The sequence below is a fragment of the Aphelocoma coerulescens genome, chromosome 21 (assembly GCF_041296385.1).
Source record: "Aphelocoma coerulescens isolate FSJ_1873_10779 chromosome 21, UR_Acoe_1.0, whole genome shotgun sequence".
Lineage (NCBI taxonomy): Eukaryota > Metazoa > Chordata > Aves > Passeriformes > Corvidae > Aphelocoma > Aphelocoma coerulescens.
The window spans coordinates 4,737,447-4,755,999 of NC_091034.1; the positions used below are offsets into that span (position 1 = coordinate 4,737,447).

At 53.9% G+C, this 18,553-nt stretch overlaps 1 protein-coding gene across 6 annotated transcripts; it reads left to right on the forward strand.

The window, feature by feature from the left end:
* The first annotated feature begins 3,687 nt into the window (after nt 1-3,687).
* On the forward strand, nt 3,688-17,376 carry TMEM51 (transmembrane protein 51). Of its 6 annotated transcripts, none has more exons than XM_069034846.1 (3): nt 3,688-3,742; nt 14,591-15,044; nt 16,244-17,376. In XM_069034846.1, exons 1-3 carry the CDS (start codon nt 3,703-3,705, stop codon nt 16,653-16,655), a joined length of 906 nt encoding a protein of 301 aa, XP_068890947.1. In that variant the 5' UTR covers nt 3,688-3,702; the 3' UTR covers nt 16,656-17,376. The 6 variants fall into 6 exon arrangements, with proteins under 6 accessions (XP_068890947.1, XP_068890948.1, XP_068890946.1 ...); XM_069034847.1 differs by lacking the exon at nt 3,688-3,742 and adding an exon at nt 6,908-7,012; XM_069034845.1 differs by lacking the exon at nt 3,688-3,742 and adding an exon at nt 7,125-8,151.
* The last annotated feature ends 1,177 nt before the right edge of the window (nt 17,377-18,553 follow it).

The window sequence follows — 18,553 nt, forward strand, 5'->3', positions numbered from 1 at the left end:
AGTACCTTATGCTTTAATGCTTACAATATAATTTTAAGCTCTTAAAAAAAATGTATTAAGATTTATTTAATGAACTATAATAGTGTATTATTTTTCTTAATTCCGATAGGCGCGCCCTGGTTGAGAAAAAAAAAGGGTATTTTGTCTTAAATCACCAAACTAAACCGATGCCCTCGCGCTGTGTATTCCATTCCAAGGGATGATGCAGAGAGGCCATGGAGGGGTGACAGAGGGACCAGCCCCCCCAGACTCTCCTGGGGTGGCAGGGCAGGCTTTGCCCCATGGCATCTTTTCTCTGCAGAGAAGCATTTTTATACATTTTGTTGTTTTTTGGGTTTTGTTTTGGTTTTTTTTTTGTTCTCCTTGCGTTTTTATAATTTAAACTCTAAACCACCAGAACAGTTGAGCGATCTCCTGGTTATTGAGTAGTTTCCTTTGCATTTCAGCTTTTTTGTAAATTAGGGAGTAATTCTAAAAATTACTAAGAGGATGATTTATTTAAAAGAGAACTTCGCTAAATAGCATATGAATTATGGGTAACATTAGATTTAACTTTTCCCCCCATGAGCTGGGGAGAATCCTTGAAGGCATGGATGCAAATATAAAATTATAAAAGATCTAAATAAAGCTTATTTTAAAGTATGGATGAACTCCATGTGGTTTAATTGGAGAGCCTGGACTGGTGTTGGCATCTCTGTTGTGTCACTAGGGTGCAGGACACCCTGAGTGCTACGTGAATTTGGGGGACTCCAGGGTGATGGGAGCATGCAGGAGAAGGCTGGACCAGCTTTTCCTCAGACCAGCTGTCACCCAAATGCCTGCTCCCGAATGAAATGATGCTGGCAGGAGGCTGGGACCGTCTGCCTCTGTATGAAATGAAAATTTCAAGGGTTAAGGTGAGTATGGGTTTGGGGTGAACAAGCTGATGTGCCTCTTGGATATGGAAAATATAATGAGAAGGATCAGGAACAGCAGGAGGGATGGAGAAATCAGAAAGTGGTGTGCTCTGACTTTTATTGGATAAATTATTGTTACCAGTGTACAGGTCGATAAATTATTACTATTGTTTATTATTCAGATGACTTTGGTGACCTGTAGGGTTGTGCCAGCACTTCCAGTGGGGCCTGATGCCATTTTGGGGTCAATGACTGTGTTTGCAGGCTGGAGCAAAGGCAACCTGCAATGATTTTCAAGCCCATAATGAGGGTACAGATCAAGAGATCAAAAAAGGTACCCTGTCTTCTGATTTTTTTCCCAACAGAAACAGCCTCCTGGGTTTGGGAGCAGCTGCAGAGCAGGTAAGAGCCACCATAGTGTGAAGTGGGGAGAGCTGGAGGAAAGAAAAATAGGAAAAACTCAGGAGAAGCCAACTGGCTCTCCAACTCTATCACCTGCAGCTGGAAGCCAGCATTAATGCAAATTAAAGGTGGCATTAAAGGATAACTGCTGAGCGTGGCAAACACGAGCCAGGCACAGACCTGGCGGCGTTTGCTGCACTTGGAGCAGTTCCCTGCTAAGATTTGGTGTTGTCCTTTGTGCATGGGATGGGGTGCGGGTGCTCATCCATCCCACCCATGGTTTTAAAGTTTTGGGAGCCCTTTGGGAGCCAGGAACGTGGGAGAGCTGTGGGTGCCCCACCACTCCTGGTAAGGCTTCTGCCCCTGTGCTGTGGGGACCACACCAGACCCTGTGTAGGGGGACACAGGTGTCACCTCCTGCGCCAGAGCCACGGCAAGCAGAGGGGCCTCGCTCCCTGTGTCTGTGGTGTCCTGGGCTGGGGGCAGGGGTGGTGTCTTCCTTGTGGTTTTGTCCCCCTTCACCTACACTTCCCTGGCAGTGGAGGCTGTAGGAACCTTATCCCTGCTGCATCTCTCCTGCATCCCTCTCACATCAGCCTCATCCCTGCTGCATCCCTGCTGCATCCCTCTCACATTAGCCTCATCCCTGCTGCATCCCCCTCACATCAGCCTCATCCCTGCTGCATCGCTGCCGTGCTGGTTGCTGTAGCACCGTGCTGCGCTGCTGCCACCGTGTGAGCAGTGCCCGAGTTTCTAGGCCCCGGGTGTGTTTGTTTTAGGTGTGACTCGCCCACGTTGGTGCACTTTGCACTGCGCACCTTGCTGTGCAGACGCTTGCAGAGCCTTTTCTCTGGCGAGGACTTTAGACTGAGAAAGGAAAATATCCCAACACCGCATCAGGGCATGGGGTGTTGTGTGGGATGGCCAGGGTACCCCAGGGTACCCCACAGAGGGGACACCCCGTGTCCCCAGCACCTTTTCCTGGTGTGTAACCCAGCTGTGCTGGTCCTGGCATCATCTCTGGGTGACATTACAACAGAAGCTGCGTTTACCTGCTGTGCCACAGCCGTGCACTGGTAACCTGTGGGTCAGGAATTGGGCTGAGAGGTCACAGCAGGGAAACAGGGGTGAGTCGGGGACATTTCCTGCCTTGGCACTGACTCACCCCATGGCTTTAGCTGGTGATCTCCCCGGGCTGGATTTTTGGTGATAAAGAGCTAAACCGGTGTACACCAAATAGCTGAATCAATCATCAGGAGGTTGGTGGGGTTTGGCATGGGGTTGGTCACAGAGTGTGGATGGTGCTGGTGATGACTTAGATTTTAACTTTTATATTTTTCAAATCCTGCACTGCCTGGTGTGTATCTCTGAAGTTTCTTGTAGCCTGTTAACTTCTGCTCTCGTGATGGGTAGACATAACAAAGCCTCTCTGGGCCTGCTCTCCAAGGACACCCAGACCGTCCTAGGCCCGAAAAGTATAAACCAAAGAGCTGCTAAGGGGGGGTAAGCTGAATGGAATTACATCATTAAACTGAAGCTTTAACTGGAGAATTAATCGTGATATGCAAATGAACCAAACCTATAAAAGTGTTATGAACTCGTGACCTGTTGTCCATCTTGGGGTCCATCTCAGCAGTAGCCTCTGGCCCCCAGGGGGTACCTTTGAAGGCCTTTCAAATAAATACCTACTATTATTCCCTTACTCCTGTCTAGTCTCTGTGTCTAGGAGGCCTCTTAAGGCATCACCGGTATCTCCCCAAAAGCTAGTGTCAAGGGGTGCTGCTGAGGCTGCTGGTTTATTGTTCAGGACTGCTGAAAATTTGGGAATGTGCCTGTCATAAATTCACCTATTTTCAGTGTTTTCCCTGGAGGAGTTTTCTGCTGGTGCTGCTTTGTATGTATGAAGCCAACACTGGAAATGTCTTTGAGTCCTCGCCTGCACAGCCCCAGGGATGCAGCAGTGCCTGCGGGTATCCCTCACTGCAGACATCCTTTGGGACATCCTGCTCTGCCATTGTCCCTGCAGCTGTCCCCACTTCAGCCCCTGTCTTTACCTTCCTGCTGCCCTGACCTGGCACAAGCACCAGCAGAGCACAGACCGAGTGGCTCCGCTCCATCCGACCAGGACACTGGAGCTGAGATAAGGCCTCATATCCAGGTAAGAAGGTTTCCTTGGAGTTTTATTACTGCTAGTGGTTGATTTCCCAGCATTTTCCTGTTCTTGGGCACAAGCCCTTATTTACCATCTGCTCCTAATTTTGAAAAGCTGCATTCAGCTCTGCTCAGCTCGTTTAAATAACCAGCTGCACAACACCACCATAGCTCTTCTCTTCCAGCCGTGTTCTCCTCAAGCCCCGGGTCTCCTCTTCCCAAGTCCTGCCCAAGCCAGAGCTTCACCAGTGGGATGCAGCAGCCCCCGGAGCAGCTCCAGGAAGAAGCAGCAGGTTATTTACTGTTATTACTGTTAACACAGAGGCTTTATTTACGCTGTTTCCCAGCTGCAGACGTGCGTGCGCTCGGAGTGGCAGACGGTGACCTGGCACGGTGGTTGAACTGGTTGTACCGGAACCGCCAGGTCCCGGCAGCCCCGGGGACACCGGATCCTCACCCCGCCAGGAGATGCTGGCAGGTCACACCCTCTCACCGGGAGCGTGCGGAAATGCCTCCCAAGTGGCTGGTTTTCCTCTTTTTTCCCACTTGCATGGCAGGTTCCCAGCCTGCAGCCCCGACAGGGACTCTAAAGTGGGGTGTAGAAACTAAGGCATGAGGAAGAGAGAGGAAAGTATAGACCAGTGCGTGTGGGCTGGGAATGGGATCTGAGGGGGCTCATCATGGAGCAGGCTGGGATGGGCTTTCATCCTGGGGGCAAAGCTGGGGCCCTGCCTCGTTCCATTATATATTATATTTATATATATATATTATATTTCTGGTGTTAATTAGCTGTTAACTCTATTAATCATCAAACCGCAGAATAGTTTGGATGGGAAGGGACCTTAAAGCCCATCTCATCCCACCCTTGCCATGGGCCCAGACACCTTCCACTATCCCAGGTTGCTCCGAGCCCCACCCAAGCTGGACTTGAACACTCCCAGGGATGGGGCAGCCACAGCTTCTCTGGGCACCCTGTGCCAGGGCCTCACCATCCTCTCAGGGAAGAATTTCTTCTTCATATCTAATCTAGATCTACACTCTGCCAGGTTGAACCCATTTCACCTTGCCTTATCACTCCATGGCCTTGTAATATAATGGTATAATAATATAATATAACATAAACGTGCAGTCTGGTGGCTCAACTGACCTGACTCCCAGGGATGGGCTTCACTCCTTTCAGGACAAGCCATTCAGCTGTGGGCATCCAGGAGTCACCTGGAGCAGTGCTTTTGGCTCACTGTTGGAAAGTTTTGGAGGAATCCAGGAACATGTCTAGGCTTCCACTGGTGACTTTAACATACATGTTGAGCACCTTTGAGCAGGAAAAAGCAGGGAAATGTGCCAGTGAGCAATTTCTAAGGCAGGATAATGTGAGCCCCTGGTACCTCTGCATGCAGCAGGGCATCAGATGCCCCTCTGAAAGGCCCTTTTGTTGCCTGCTGGTGGCTCTGGTGGGGCTCCAGTTCCCTCCTTGGCATTTCTGTGTTCTGTACCCTGCATACCTGGCTGGATAAACACTCTGGAAAAGTCCCAGCCCGCCCTGAACTGGGCAGGGAGTGTTTGCACGGGGAGGATTTGAGCTGCCACAGATAAATCCCCAGACTGGGATGGCTGCGGAGCTGGAGCAGGAAATGAGCCGAAGGGTTGGATGTGAATACATTATCCCACAGAGAATGTGCATCAGGGAGAGGCAGGTGCTTTAGCAGGCATCCAAGGGGTGAAGGCAAGGCCCCCCCTCCTTGATCCTGCTTCACTGCCACTGAAAAGCCCATTCCTGGCCAACATTCAGCTTTGTGGAGTGGGAACCCGAGGAGCCACGTTATGAATGTCCCCTCTGTGCTCACAGTCTCCAGGGCCTCTGCAGGGGGCTGACCTGGCTCAGGCACGGAGCTCTCCCTGCGCCAGATCGGTGACAGTCACTGTGTGAAGTCCATGTTCCCCCCACTTTCTTGCAGAGAAAACAATTCCCTGTTATGTCTCCTGACTGCCAGAGCTGCTCGGGATGTCGGGTTTGTGTTTGACACAGGAAGGTGGAGAAGGAGAGGGGGAAATCCGCCTGAAGTGGGGCAAATTTGCCTGAGCCAGTGGCCAAGCCGGAAAATGCAAAACCATCCATCCAAGGAAAAAAAGATACGCAGTTATGTTTAATAATTATTTCTTTGTATAGCACAGCTCTCAGAATTGCCCTTTGATTAGAGGGGGGAGGTCTCGCTGCTGTGCGCCAGGGCAGGTGAGTCAGTGGAAAATACCATCGGCTCCATGCGGGATTGTGCTTGTAGGGAGAGATGCAGGGAAGCAAGGAGGGTTTCCCAAGCATCCTGAACACCAGTGGCCCCAAGGCAGGGCTGTGGAGCTGAGTCATGCCAGGTGATATGACAAGTTTCATTGGGTTCATGATGGCTTTTGCCTTCACAAGGTCTCACAGGGCTTAAGGGACAGGAAAAACTGCAGTGGCTGGTCCAGCAGCATAGTGATGCCGTTTTTTCTCTTGGATTGGGGAAAAACCTACCCTGAGTATCATCTCCAACAGGATTTGAATCCTTGGTGGTGTTTGTTATTACAGCTGGGTGTGAGAAGAGCCTGGAAAAACACATCCCCATTGCTGCTGGGATGGCAGCCAAGGAGAGGTGACACTGGACACAGCATTAGTTGCATTGAAGTTTGCCAGAGCCCAGCTCTGCTCCCCATGGTTCAGTCTGGAAACCATGGGAATGTCTGGCTATGAGACCAAGGCATGTGGCCAGAAGCTGTGGCGAGGGCCGTGCCCAAATGGCTCTTCCTGGCAAGTGAGTGGTTAACTGGGAGTGTTTATAGAGGGCAGCAGCCTGATAAAAAGCGCTTTCTAGGCTCTCTGTGAGTGCAAGCTTGGCTTTGTGGGGATATTGGCTTTGCTCTGTTGAATGCAGTGATGAGCCTGAGTGATTGGAGTTCCTCAAAATGAGGCTTCTGCAAACACAGCTTGGAACTGATTGAGAAAAAGCTCCACTCATCAGTAACAGGCAGTTTTACAAATCAGGTCCATTGCAAGATGGGTTTTAAACTATAGAATAAAAACCAAAACTTGCATTAGGTGTTGGGAATAAATTTTCCCATGGGAGGGTGGTGAGACCCTGGCACAGGGTGCCCAGAGCAGCTGTGGCTGCCCCATCCCTGGAAGTGTCCTAGGCCAGGTTGGGGTGGGGCTCGGAGTAACCTGGGATAGTGGAAAGTGTCCTGCCTATGGCAGGGGGTGGAACGATATGGTCTTTCAGGTCCCTTCCAACCCAAACCATTCCGGGATTCCATGAAAGCAGAGATGGGGGCTGCAACTGCTCCGAGGGGGTGACCCGATCGGCATCCCCAGTGTGACCCACACCTGGGTTTGGGGGTCTCTCTAGTGGTCTCCCTACTGCTTTCGGAAATCCCTTCGATTCCACCCCCGCGGCTCTCCCGGTTTCCCGGAACGGATCCCGGTGCCCGGGGCCGGGGAGCGGCGGGGCCTGTCCCGGGAAGCGCCGCCCCGGGAGGGCCGGGCCGGGGAGGGCGGAGCGGCCCCGCAGGACCCACCGCAGCCGCCGCCGGAGGTACGTGGGGTCGGGGGAGCCGGGAAGGGACGGGACCCCCTGTTCTGGAATCCTTCGGAGCGCTGGGAACCGGGAGCGGGGCGGACTGGGCTCGGTTCCGCCGGGAACGGAGACCGGGAACGGGAGGCAGCGGGAGCCGGGTCCGGCTCGGGCTGAGCTGGAATCACTTCCAAAGCTTGGGGAAACACCTGCAAAGCGGGGCAAACACCCCTCAAAACAGGAGCAAAGACCCCCAAAGCGCGGTCGCGCACTACAGGGTTGGAGCGGCAGCGTTTGGGGGGCGGCGGTGCCTTGGGGTCACCCCCTGGGGACAGCTGGGCTCGGGCTCCTCGTCAGCCCTGGCAGGGACCGGGGCGGCCGTGCTGGCAGCGGGGAGAAGAGCGGCTGTGGTTTCGGGAAGGATCAGCTGGCACTTTGGGGAAGGATCAGCGGCAGGGAGGGGGTCAGGCAATCCCCCACGGCAAACCCACCCCGCAGCCGGTTCCCACGGGTGGCAGCCCCACAGGGGTGTCACGGATCAGGAGCCCGCGGCTGGCGATGTCCGTCCCCGGGAAGGTGCAGGAGCGGTGTGCGAGCCAGGCTGCTGGGAAAGCAAACAAAGCCAAGGAGAAGGACACCTGCACGGGCCAGGTCGGGGCCGGGCGGTCCAGGAGCCGAGCGCCGGTCACTGGGGGTTCGGCCCTTCCTATCGTGACGTTCCCGCTGAAGAAAGAGTGGCCTGGAGCTTTGAGGGGCTCAGCAAACCCGCGGGTGTCTCCCAAGCGTGTCCCAGAGTGGTTTCCTGCTGATGTTGGTGTTTGATTTTTGGAGGTGACGTGGTGGGGACAAGTGGTGCTGAGCACAGGGTAGCAGGGTTTGTTGGGAAGTGTGGATGTGTGAGCAGAAGCCAGCGGTTCCATGAGTGTGTCCCGTGTGAGATGGGCTACCTTTGGCTCTGCGTGGTGGATGGAGCCTGATGAGGTGAAGCTGCACCAGGAGGTGTGGCCCTGGCTTTCCGGCTCCTTAAAGCCTCTCTGGAGCAGACCTAGGCCAGATGGGATGCTGCCACAACACATCCCTCTACAACAAATCCAAGCATCCTGCAGCTGTCCACAGCCCCGGATGTCCTGGCATGAGAGCCAGAAAGGGAAATCTCCCAGGTGTCAGTGAGGAACATGTGGGTGTGGGGCTGGTGAACCAGCCCTGGACTGAGGTGACTCGGAAGTATGTGAAATGCCTTTGATTTTAGCTGTGTAATTACACAGGCTGGAAAACCTTTGGGAAGGGAAATGCCTGGAAAAGGAGGAATGTTTGGCCATCGGTGCCCTGGAGAGAGCTAAGTGTTGGTGCCTGGCGCCGTGGCGGTGCCGTGGGAGATGCCAGAGGGCCAGGGCTGGGCAGGGCTGTCTGCCTGCTCTCTCACCTGGAGCCCAGGAGGAGGGATCCCTCCGGCAGCCCAGGTATGTGTCTGCCTCCCAGTGCTGCTCCATGCTTTTCTCATTCCCAGTGTATTTCACAGGCAGAAACTGATATCAGGGCTCTGTGGAAGCAGCTAAATATCCTGTGTGAGCAGTGCAGGTGACTTGGAGCAACATAATCCCCAGCAAACCTCCATCCCTATCAAAATACCTGTGCCCACCTTGCGGAACACTGCTGCTCTGTGCCTGGCTGCTCCGTGTCGCTTGGCTGCCCAGCCAGCTCCGTGTCCCCGGGCTGGCTCTGTGTCCTCCAGCGTCACCTCTCACTCCTTTCCTGCACTGGGGGCTCCTGGACCATCCACAGTGGGTTTTCTTTGTGGGTCTTACTTGTTGGAAAAGCACGGGGAGAGGTGATGCTGTGTTGGGGAAAAAGGCGTTGCTGGAAATCCAGGCAGAGGATGAGGAAGGCGGTGCTGGTGAGGCCGATGGCAGCATGAGGTGCCAGGTTAGTGGCTTGCAGGAAGGGGAGATAATCATCCAGGGGCTCCAGCAGTGGGACAGGAGGTGCGTAAAGCACTCCAGAAGGGCTGGGAGTAAGGGGGAATGCTGGGTTCTGCTTCAGAGGACATCAAAAGGGCAGATGGATAAGGTCTAGTGCTGGAAGGCTCTGGAGGAGGGTGTGTTATCTGGGTGTTATCTGGCACGGAGACGGGGAGAGGTCCCAGAACAAAAGCCAGGGGGAGGCTGCAGAGGAATGGCTTTATCTCAGCGGAAACAGCAGATTAGGAGAATTTAAAAAAATTCCAAACTCAGAGGTGCAAAGTGGTGTCCAAAGGAAAGCAGGAAGGAGAAAGAGTCAAAGTGCTGGGATTTTCCCAGGCGGGCATGCTTTCCCAGGCCGAGGTGCACAGGGAATTCAGCTCCCCGAAGAGAGGTGAACACCCCTGCTGCCTGGAAAATTGAATAGATCTTCCCAACAACATTAGAGTGAATATAAAAGCAAACCTTTACTTGAAAACTTTCAGGTACACAATATGGCAAAAATCGCACATGGTATGGTAATTCTACAGTTTTTATAAGGTTAGTCGATCAGTACACTCATCATATACTGTCCAATTAAAGGGTTAGTTGGTTAGGGGTAGGACAGCCACAGCTTCTCTGGGCAACCTGAAGATAATTCCTGGGGTCCTGCCACACTGGAAGCAGTCCAGAGGCTTCTTTTGCCCCACTTTTGTTATGTCTGGTCCACATTCTGGTTGGAAAACAGAAAGTCCTAGTAGCTGGTTCTCTTCTTGGAATGAGACTAAACAATATTTTAGGAAAGTGTCTATAAGGTTAGCTTATTGTCCCTAAATGTAGGGAAGAAAGATAGGAAAAGTACTAGAAGCTACAGGCCATGCATCAACAATCTAAAAAGCTACAAATGTATGAAAAATATAAAAAGCTAAAAATCGTAGGCATCACCCCAAGCCCCCATCCCTGCTTTAGCATTAGTCTGGCAGTTGCTCCCCGTGCCCATCCCAGAGCCTGGACCAGGAACAGCCACAGGACCGTGTTTACGCAGTGACCAGGACACAGCGAGGGCTCGCCGACCTGCCGAGAGCCGGTGCCAGCGTGGCCTCGGTGGCCACGGCAGCATTGTCCCCAGGAACAAATGGCAACGTCCTGAAACACAAATGTAAAAGGACTCTCTGTCCCTGTCCATTACCACTGTGCAGCAGGCGCCGCTTGGATGGATGTAATGGAATTATGGGGAGAAGGAGTCTGGGAGGCAGTTTCTTATATCTCAGTGCCAAAGGCCAAGGTGATGGCTGCTGCACAGTCATGATTACAGCTCTGGAGAACACCTGCCGTGGCCTGTGTGATCTGTGCTGCTTCAGAAACCCTTGGGAATTCCCAGGGACACAGCAGAGGCAGAGGCATGTGGCTTGGGAATGGTCAGGCACCATGTTGTGGAAATGGGGTGTTTTGTGAGCCCTGGCACGGTTGTTCTGCTGTGGAGGCCACAGGCAGCCGGGTGGATTGCAGCATCCTGAGCCTGGGAATGGGCTTTCCCGTGACGCCCTTGTTTTGCAGGAAGTGGCAGAGCTGGGGGCCCCGGGCTCCCTCTGGAGTGGGAGAGAGGGGAGAACCTTGGGCAGGGTTTGAAGAAAACATCGCTGTTCCCCCAGTGCTGTCTACAAGGTACAGCTGAGGAGGGGTTGTTAAAAATGAAATTTAAGAAAAAAAGAGGGTAAAATAGCTCTTAAATATCTGTAGGGAATGCCAGGGGCAATGGAGATGTGTACGTGTTCTTTTGTGCTCCAGGCAGGAAGTATAAGCAAAATGTGGAAAAGTCCTGATAGTCTGCATGGGGCTGTCCCTCCAGGTTCTTATTCCCTGGTGAGATGCTCTAAAATGGGCTGGGATTTGTCCAAAAGATCAGAAATTGGCTAAATCAGCAGCAATGCTTCTTTTCCTGACTCAGCTGGATTTCTCTGGGTATTCCCTGCATCCTCTGGGTTGCATCTGGCCAGAAATATCCCTGTTTCTGGGGCAGGGGTAACAGGAATAGCAAGAAGGGCCAAAAAGAGAGAAACCATGGCAGGCAGTTGGAAGGAGATGGTCCTTAAGATCCCTTCCAAACCCAGACATTCTGGGATTCTATGAAAATACCTCACGAGTCCTGATCTGTTGCTTTTTAGACCCCACATGGAGTTTTTTGTTCCTGGTGGGTTGAACTCCTGTGTAACGAGGGCTCAGCACAAGGTTGTGGCCAACTGCAGGAGCGAGCTCCTGAGGATGTGTTGGGCCAGCAAATTAGCAGGGAAGGGGGTTAATGAGCAGGTTCTCTGAGTGGAAGCATGAGGATGAAGGGAGAGCCTTGTAATCTAACACAGAGGAGACTCTGGAATCTTCGAGTGGTTGGAGAACGGGTTTATTTTCCCCCAGAGTTTTCCAGAAAATTAGTGGTATGACTGGTGATGGAGTCACAGCCTGGTTTTTGGAGGCAGCTCCGAGGGGCTGTCTTGCTCTGTAGTGTTGTCCTGGGAGCGTGCTCTGATGACTCCTGGGGAGCGAGGAAGCCCTGGAGCTCATCCCACGTCTGGTGACTGCATCGGGGTTTGACCTGTTCCCTGGACTGCAGACTCATCTCTCGTGATCCTGTGACAAAGGTGTTGCTGCTGGAGCGTGAGTGGGAAGGTGATGTCATGGCAGGGAAAATCCAAAGGTTGTGGAAGGCAAAGGAGCGTGGGTGCTGCTGCGGGCAGCGGGAGGTGTTGGGCTTCCTCGTGAGTCACCCAGCGGGGCCAGGGCCGCAGCTCCTCTGGGAGCACCGGGATGTGGAACGTGATTCAGGGCTGACCCTGTCGGGGGGTGGTCTGTCTCCCACGGAGGGAAGCTGTTCCTGCTGCTGCTCCACCTGGGTGCCTGTGCCAAAGCCTCCAGGGTGTGTGGTTCGGGCTTATCCTGAACCTTCCCATGCCCAGTTATCACTTGGCCATGTTGCAAGAGCATCCCGAAGGGCTCAGGCAGCCTGCAGGAGTAGGGGAGAGGTGCAGGAAGCCCAGAAGAGGTGTGGGTGGCCCCCGGGCTTTGCAGCCCTGCTGGAGGAGTTTAATGGTTCAGAGATTCTGGTGTAAATCATTGCCAGGGCAGGGCATGGGCAAGCAGGGAATGGGATGGAGAGGGGTCTGGCTTGCAGGCAGAGGAAAGGGGAAGGGGCTGTAGGGGGCTGAAGCGCTCAGGCACCACTCGCCCACCTGATGTGGGGACAAACTTTTTACAGGGCCTGTTGGGAAAGGACAAGGGGAGATGGTTTTAAAGTAAAAGAGGGATGATTTGGACTGGATATTTAGGAAGAAATTCCTCCCTGTGAGGGTGGTGAGGCCCTGGCACAGGTTGCCCAGAGAAGCTGTGGCTGTCCCACCCCTAGAAGTATTCAAGGCCAGGTTGAATGGAGCTTGGAGCAACCTGGGATAGTGGAAGGTGTCCCTGCCCCTGGCAGGGGGTGGAACGAGATGGGTTTTAAGGTCTCTTCCCATCCAAACCATTCTGTGATGGTGGGATGAGCATCCAGACAGCACCGGGGATGCTGGACCTGAGGCAGAGACAGCAGCAGCTCCCTTCCCAGGATACTGACGTCAGGGCACTGTTGGAGCAGTGATAGGAACAGTTCTGGAAAGCCAGGAGAGCAGCTAATTCAATGGAGAGATAGACTGGAATAGAAAGTCTCCTGCTTTAATCTGATTGCTGGGATGATGGGTAGCACTGCAAGGGATCTGTGAAAAACTTCCAGGCACAGAGGTGACGTAGGAGCTTAAATCCTGCCCACTTCCAGGATTGAGGTGCCTGAGGGGAGCCACAGAAGCTGTGAACAGCCACAGAGGTTTAGACACTATGGGTAGAGGTGACCAGCCCTGTGTGTGATCTGTGCCCACCATGGGTGCAGTGTGGTTTTCCTGCCCCAAGGCCATCACAGGTGTTCTCAGGGGACGTCTTGGCTGGCTGATGTGTTTGTGACAAGGATGGGAGCTCAGCTGCATTATCAGGTGAGGAAAAAACCCCACAGGGCACAAGCAGAGAGCAAAACCTTTGTGTGGGAGGGCAGAGGCCAGTGCTGGTACCACCAGTCACAGGCTTGGAAGCTCTTGGGTGGGAGGATGGCTCTTGGAATGCTGGTGAGGACATTTTGGATGCAGTGTTTTCCACATCCTCAACAGCTGCTCACTAGGACGGAATTAAAGCTGGGATCAGGGGGTGCCTTCCCCCAGGAGCACGCAGAGCAGCAGCCCCATGCTGGAGCTGGGCACGGCAGGGAATGACAGGCTTGCCCCTGCCTGCCTGTGGCAGCTCCCATGGGGCTGGGATCGGCAGCTCCTGGGTGTCCCAGAACCCCAGCAAACTGTGGGAGCCAAGACTTTACCCTGCCCAGACCCATGTGGGGCCTGGGATGTGTCCAGAGGGGCTGGGACACCCCTCCAGGAGTCTCCACAGCCATGCTGGAGCTCAGGCAGGGATCAGGGAAGTTTCTCTGCAGATTCCTCCTCGCCGGCTTTGCGTGTGTGCCTTTTCCTGCTGCAGCCATTCTGTTTTCTGGGAGTGCTGCTTTATCCTGGCCCTTGACCCTGCAAACTGGGTGTGTGCTCAAGCTAAACAAGCAAACATGAAGCTTTTGAGCTCAAGAGGGCTGAGCTGAAGGTTGTGGGGGGGTGTATGGATATAGCACCACTGACAGCACAGCCCAGGGCCACCTCGAGCCCAACCCAGCATCAAGAAGCTGGGGAGGGAAGGAGAGATCCCTGACATGGCACATCCATAAATCTGCAAGGCTCACTGGGGTGGAGATGGGGCAGTTCAGCTGTGAGGATGCAGGCTGGCCACCCGTGGGTCACGGGACCTGAGGTCGGGGAGGCGAGTGGGCAGGAGATGTGGCTCTGTGTGCTTATTTTTGGAAATCGAGCACTTCTGGTCCTGGTGACTCAGAAAACATTCAGAGGAAGCGGTAGAGGAGGAGTTCCCACCCGTGGCCTGGCTGGTCGGGAATGTTGGTGCTCAGACATCCCTGAGGGATCCAGCCAGGGCACTCAACACTAGCGTCTGTTGCTCCAGGGAGGGCGAGAGCTGGCCTGAAGTGAGCCAGGGGCCCTACCAAGGGTTCCCCATCCCGGCAGCCCTTGCCAGCAGCAGCCAGGGGAAGCCACAGGGTCGAGTTGGCTGAGAAAGAGGCAGTTTTGCTTTCTGTTCTCCGGGCAGGAGGGCGTTCCAGGGCAGGCAGCCAGCGCTGTGAGGAGCCCTGCTCCCTCCCAAACAGGGGGAGAGGAGAAACTGTTCAGCTAGAGGTGTTTCTGAGCATTTCCAGGTTGGTTTGCATTGACAACAGCTCTTGAAATAGATTTTGATGGCCTTCTTTTGGTGCTGTGAAGCTATCGCACTCCTAAGGACAGGAAATCTAAGCCCTTAGCAAACATCAGCAATTTGATTGTTTTCAAAGGTTGGTGGATATTACAGCTGAGAAAGTAGCAAGGGGTGGGAATGGGAATGGGCAGGAAGGATCCAGCTGCCCTGCTCTATCCTGACGTGCACTCCTCAGGCACAGCAGCGTGAGATTCCAGCGTTAGTTGGATGAATCGGTGTCGTGGTGGCTGCAGAGCCTTTGCTGTTTGCCGTGCACTCACCACAGCTTCCCTTCTGCCCCCAGAGCTCGCTGCCTGCCCGGGGACGGGGCCGCACGCATGCCAGCAGGGCTGCAGCCCCCCCGCCCCGAGCCATGCGGTGACGTGGGCACAGCCCGGCCCCCCAGCAGCCATGGCCCAGTCCCGGGCCAACGGGTCCCACTACGCCTTGACGGCCATCGGGCTGGGCATGCTCGTCCTCGGCATCATCATGGCTGTGTGGAACCTCGTGCCCGGCTTTGGCCCCCCTGACAAGCCCAGCAGCCACGCTGGGAACAGCAGCAAGCCCGACCGCGGCTCCGGGGGCATCCTGAAGAGCAAGACCTTCTCGGTGGCCTACGTGCTGGTGGGGGCAGGTCTGCTGCTGCTCCTGCTCTCCATCTGCCTCAACATCCGCGACAAGAAGAGGCAGAGCGAAGACTTGGCCATCGCTCACGTGCAGCGCCAGGTGTCTGCGGAGCCCTCGCAGCAGGAGGACAGGTGAGGAGGCGTTTTGGGGACAAAGGGAGCGGGATCGGGTGTGGGAATGAAACCAAGGGCTGTTGTTGCTCAGGAAGATCTGGAGCAAGGAGGGGAAGGCAGCGTGTGCTGAAATAAGGATGCTCATGCTGTGGTTTAGGGTTTTGATATGTCCTGGAGACAGGAAAGGAATGACTCCAGCTGTGTTTTTGCAGCTGTAAGTGTAAGGGAGCCTTGTTGGTGTGTGAGGTGGGGTATACACAGAGCTGTGGCGAAGGCAGCCCTGGGAGAGGTGCCACTCCTGGTTCTGTTGGCTCACGGGAGCGAGCTGAGAGAACGCTGGGCAGGGTCGTGGGTAACGCAGAGAGCAGCAGGCTCCTGCCACACGCTGAGAGAGCAGCCAAAGGGGCAGGAGAGGGGCTGTCTCTGCCTCGCCGGGTGCAGCCAAGGTGCCAAACAGCCTTGAAGACTGGCCATGGAGTTTAGACCCGGTGAAAGTCTGCAGGGCTCCACTGTTTGCTCAGTGAGCTTCGTGGAGCAGAGCAAAGGCTGCTGCCACAGCACAAACACAGGCGCAGGGGAAGTCCCTGTCCACCAGCACAGCTCACTGTGCAGAGAGAGGCAGGGGACCATTGGGACAATGTAGGGTGCAAGGGGACAGGAGGGGACAATGGCTCTGCTGGCTCTTGTCAGGGTCTTCAGATCCACCCAGAAAACTGATTTTCCATGTTTGATTGGAAAGGTAACTTCAGAATGCCAAGGAAATGGAAAGTAGTGAGTGCAGGTACCTGTGCAGGGATGGTGGCATAGAGCAGAGTTGAATCTCTCTGAAGAAGACCCCAAGGTACCCAACCCATAAGACATCAGAATGACAGAGGGGTGATGTCCTTTTCTAATGTATTTTTACTGGTTTTTGAGAGTGGAGGAGTAAAACTGATGCTCTTTTGAGGGAAGAAATCACCACTGGGCAATAGAAAAGGGTCTGTGGGCAGAGAAAGTGATGATCAAAGATTGCCATAAATCACAAGGAAATAAAATGTGTCTGAACTTAGGTGGGGTCATGATTTGTTCTGTCAAGCAAAAGGAAACTGGCATATAATGCAGAAGGGCAAAAACTATTTCTGGTGGGGTGGGGTGGTTTTATTCTTTCCTCTCCATCCCCTCCCCACTACGAAGCTGAAGTGATGTGCTACCCACAGCCTTAACTCTTTCCCCTCTAGTCAAGAAGAGGATGAAGACGTCTCTTCCCAGTACTACGTGCCCAGCTACGAGGAGGTGATGAACACGGGCTACTCTGAGCCCAGAGACTCGGACAGGAGCAACAGGCTCAGCATCTCCCTGCCCTCCTACGAGTCCTTGGCGGGGCTGGACGACAGCAGCCAGGCCCCGGGAGCCGCGGGCATGGAGCCCAGCCCGGAGAGGCAGCCCAGCCGGCACAGCTCCCGCCTCAGCAAGCGCCTGAAGCCCCTCAAGGTCCGCAGGATCAAGTCAGAGAAGCTGCACCTGAAGGACATCAGGCTAAATCTGGCACAGGGCAACAGCAGTGTCCCTGTCACAATAGAGCCCCTCACCCCTCCACCCAAGTACGAGGAGATCCAGGAGAAAATGCCAGCGAGCCAGCAAATGCCTTAAAAAAAAAAGAGGAATCTGTGATGCTGCTTGGTTGAGGGTTTTTTAAAACCCACCGTGCCAAGAGGGGCTTGGTGTGTGGGTGCAGAAGCAGCCAGGGCTCCGTGGAAGCTGCCACGTGGAGGACGTGCTGTGGCACAAGGATGGGACTTGTTTTCCCTGGGACTGGGTTTTACAAAAGGCTGTGGGGAAAAAAACCTGATCACCACAAGTTCTGCTGCTGTGAAGTTAATGAAGGCTGGATGTGCCAAAGGTGTCACTTGTGGTGTTTGATATGAGACCACCCAGTGCATCCTCTCACCTCCTCTCCCCCTCGCTTCCAGAAAGACTTTTCCAAGCCACCAGACTGATATTGCAGAAGGATTTTCCAAGTGGAAAAGTGAAATGTTTCTTTTTTTGAGCGTCTTTTCTTTCTGAGGAGGGGGAAGCGCGTTGCCAGAGCAGCACCACGGCTTTCCCTGGCTCCCAACTGGGCTGGGCTGGTGGCCCAGAGCCAGCCCTGACTCCTGCCAAGGTCTGGTGGGAAGCAGCTGAAAGGGGCCTCCCACTCCTCAGGGAGAGGATGGATTTCTTGCCTTGGTTGCTTTCCCTGTTGTGTCTTGTGCTCCATTCGAGGCAAGTGGGGGGCTCCGGGGGGTTGGGAGCTGCGTGCGCCCGTGCCGGGGGTGAAGCCACTGCTGAGCGTGCAGGCAGACTGGTCTGAATAAATGTTTTGTACGCTGTGTGTGTGCGTTGTGTGTGTGTTGTGCACTCGGGCCCTTCCCCAGGTTTGTGATCCCTCAGCTGCTGTAAGGTGGGTGCTGCTCCGTGGGCACCCCAGGCCTGTGCTGCCTCCCGGGCTTCCAGCAAAGCCATCAGCTACAAAGCCATCAGCACATCCAGCCACGGGCTCCCTCGGGCAGACTGAGATGGGATGTGGAGGTGGCTTTGCTGGTGTGAGGCTGATGTCCATGTGATCCTGGAATCCTGTAGGTTGGAACAGGTCTCCAAGATCATCGAGTCCAACACCTGGCACTGCCAGGTCCAGCGCTGAGCCATGTCCATGTTAGGGACCGTTCAGCAGAGGCTGGATTGGTGCTGTAGTTGATGTAAGGTATGAGGAGAGTCCAAGTGACCAAAACAAAGACAAAGAAGAGATGCTGGCCCAAAACCACACAACAGTTTCTCTTGTTAATTATTATTTCCTATTACATCTCCTAATTTCTCTTGTTATGTCACAGGAGTTTTACTTCGCTGTGCCCCAAGGCATCATCTCAGATGGGCAAAATAACCTCATTAACTAAAGGACTCTCTTACTGAAGAGAAGGAATCAAAGAGTATAAGAATATACCCCAGACTGAGGGACTTGGGGTGGGGAGTCCTTTTGTGGGTCTTGTTGAGGGGTTGGAAAGGTGGTGCAGCTCCTTGGAGCTTGTGTCCCAGGGACAGGTGCCCCTAAGAGCCCACTGGGGATCAAGTCCTCTCTCCTTGGTGAAGAAATGCAGCTGTAGCAGTGGTCCTAGAAAATCTGGATGACTAAAGTGAAGTTTCTTGTCTGAGCAGTTCTAAGGTAAAGTTTTATTGAGCTTTGTGAAAAAACAAATGAAATAGACTGGCAAAAGCAGCATCTTCTCCTACATCTCCTCCTGTCTCATGAAGGAAAAGAGCTGAAAAGCTGTGGTGAAGTGCAGTGACCTCAGTGACACGAGCTGTGACTAATGCAGGAATCATGCCAAAAATGTCCAAATGGCTAATGAGCATCTCTGGCTACTTGCATGTTTGTTCTTTGGTGGTATTTGGGAGGCAGAGGGAGATGTGGGGTGCTGAGAAGTGTGGATGCTCCCAGAGCCATGACCATCATTGTCCTAGGATGGCTTTTCCCTGTCGCACTGTGAGGGGGTGGGTATTCCTGAAGGCAAGGG

Excerpts from the sequence above, each read along its gene's own strand:
- TMEM51 (XM_069034845.1), top strand. The coding sequence starts at position 8,046 with ATGGGATGCTGCCACAACACATCCCTCTACAACAAATCCAAGCATCCT. Across the intron at positions 8,152-14,590 it reads CAGAAAGGGAAATCTCCCAG|AGCTCGCTGCCTGCCCGGGG; the intron begins GTGTCAGTGAGG and ends TTCTGCCCCCAG. Across the intron at positions 15,045-16,243 it reads CCCTCGCAGCAGGAGGACAG|TCAAGAAGAGGATGAAGACG; the intron begins GTGAGGAGGCGT and ends TTTCCCCTCTAG.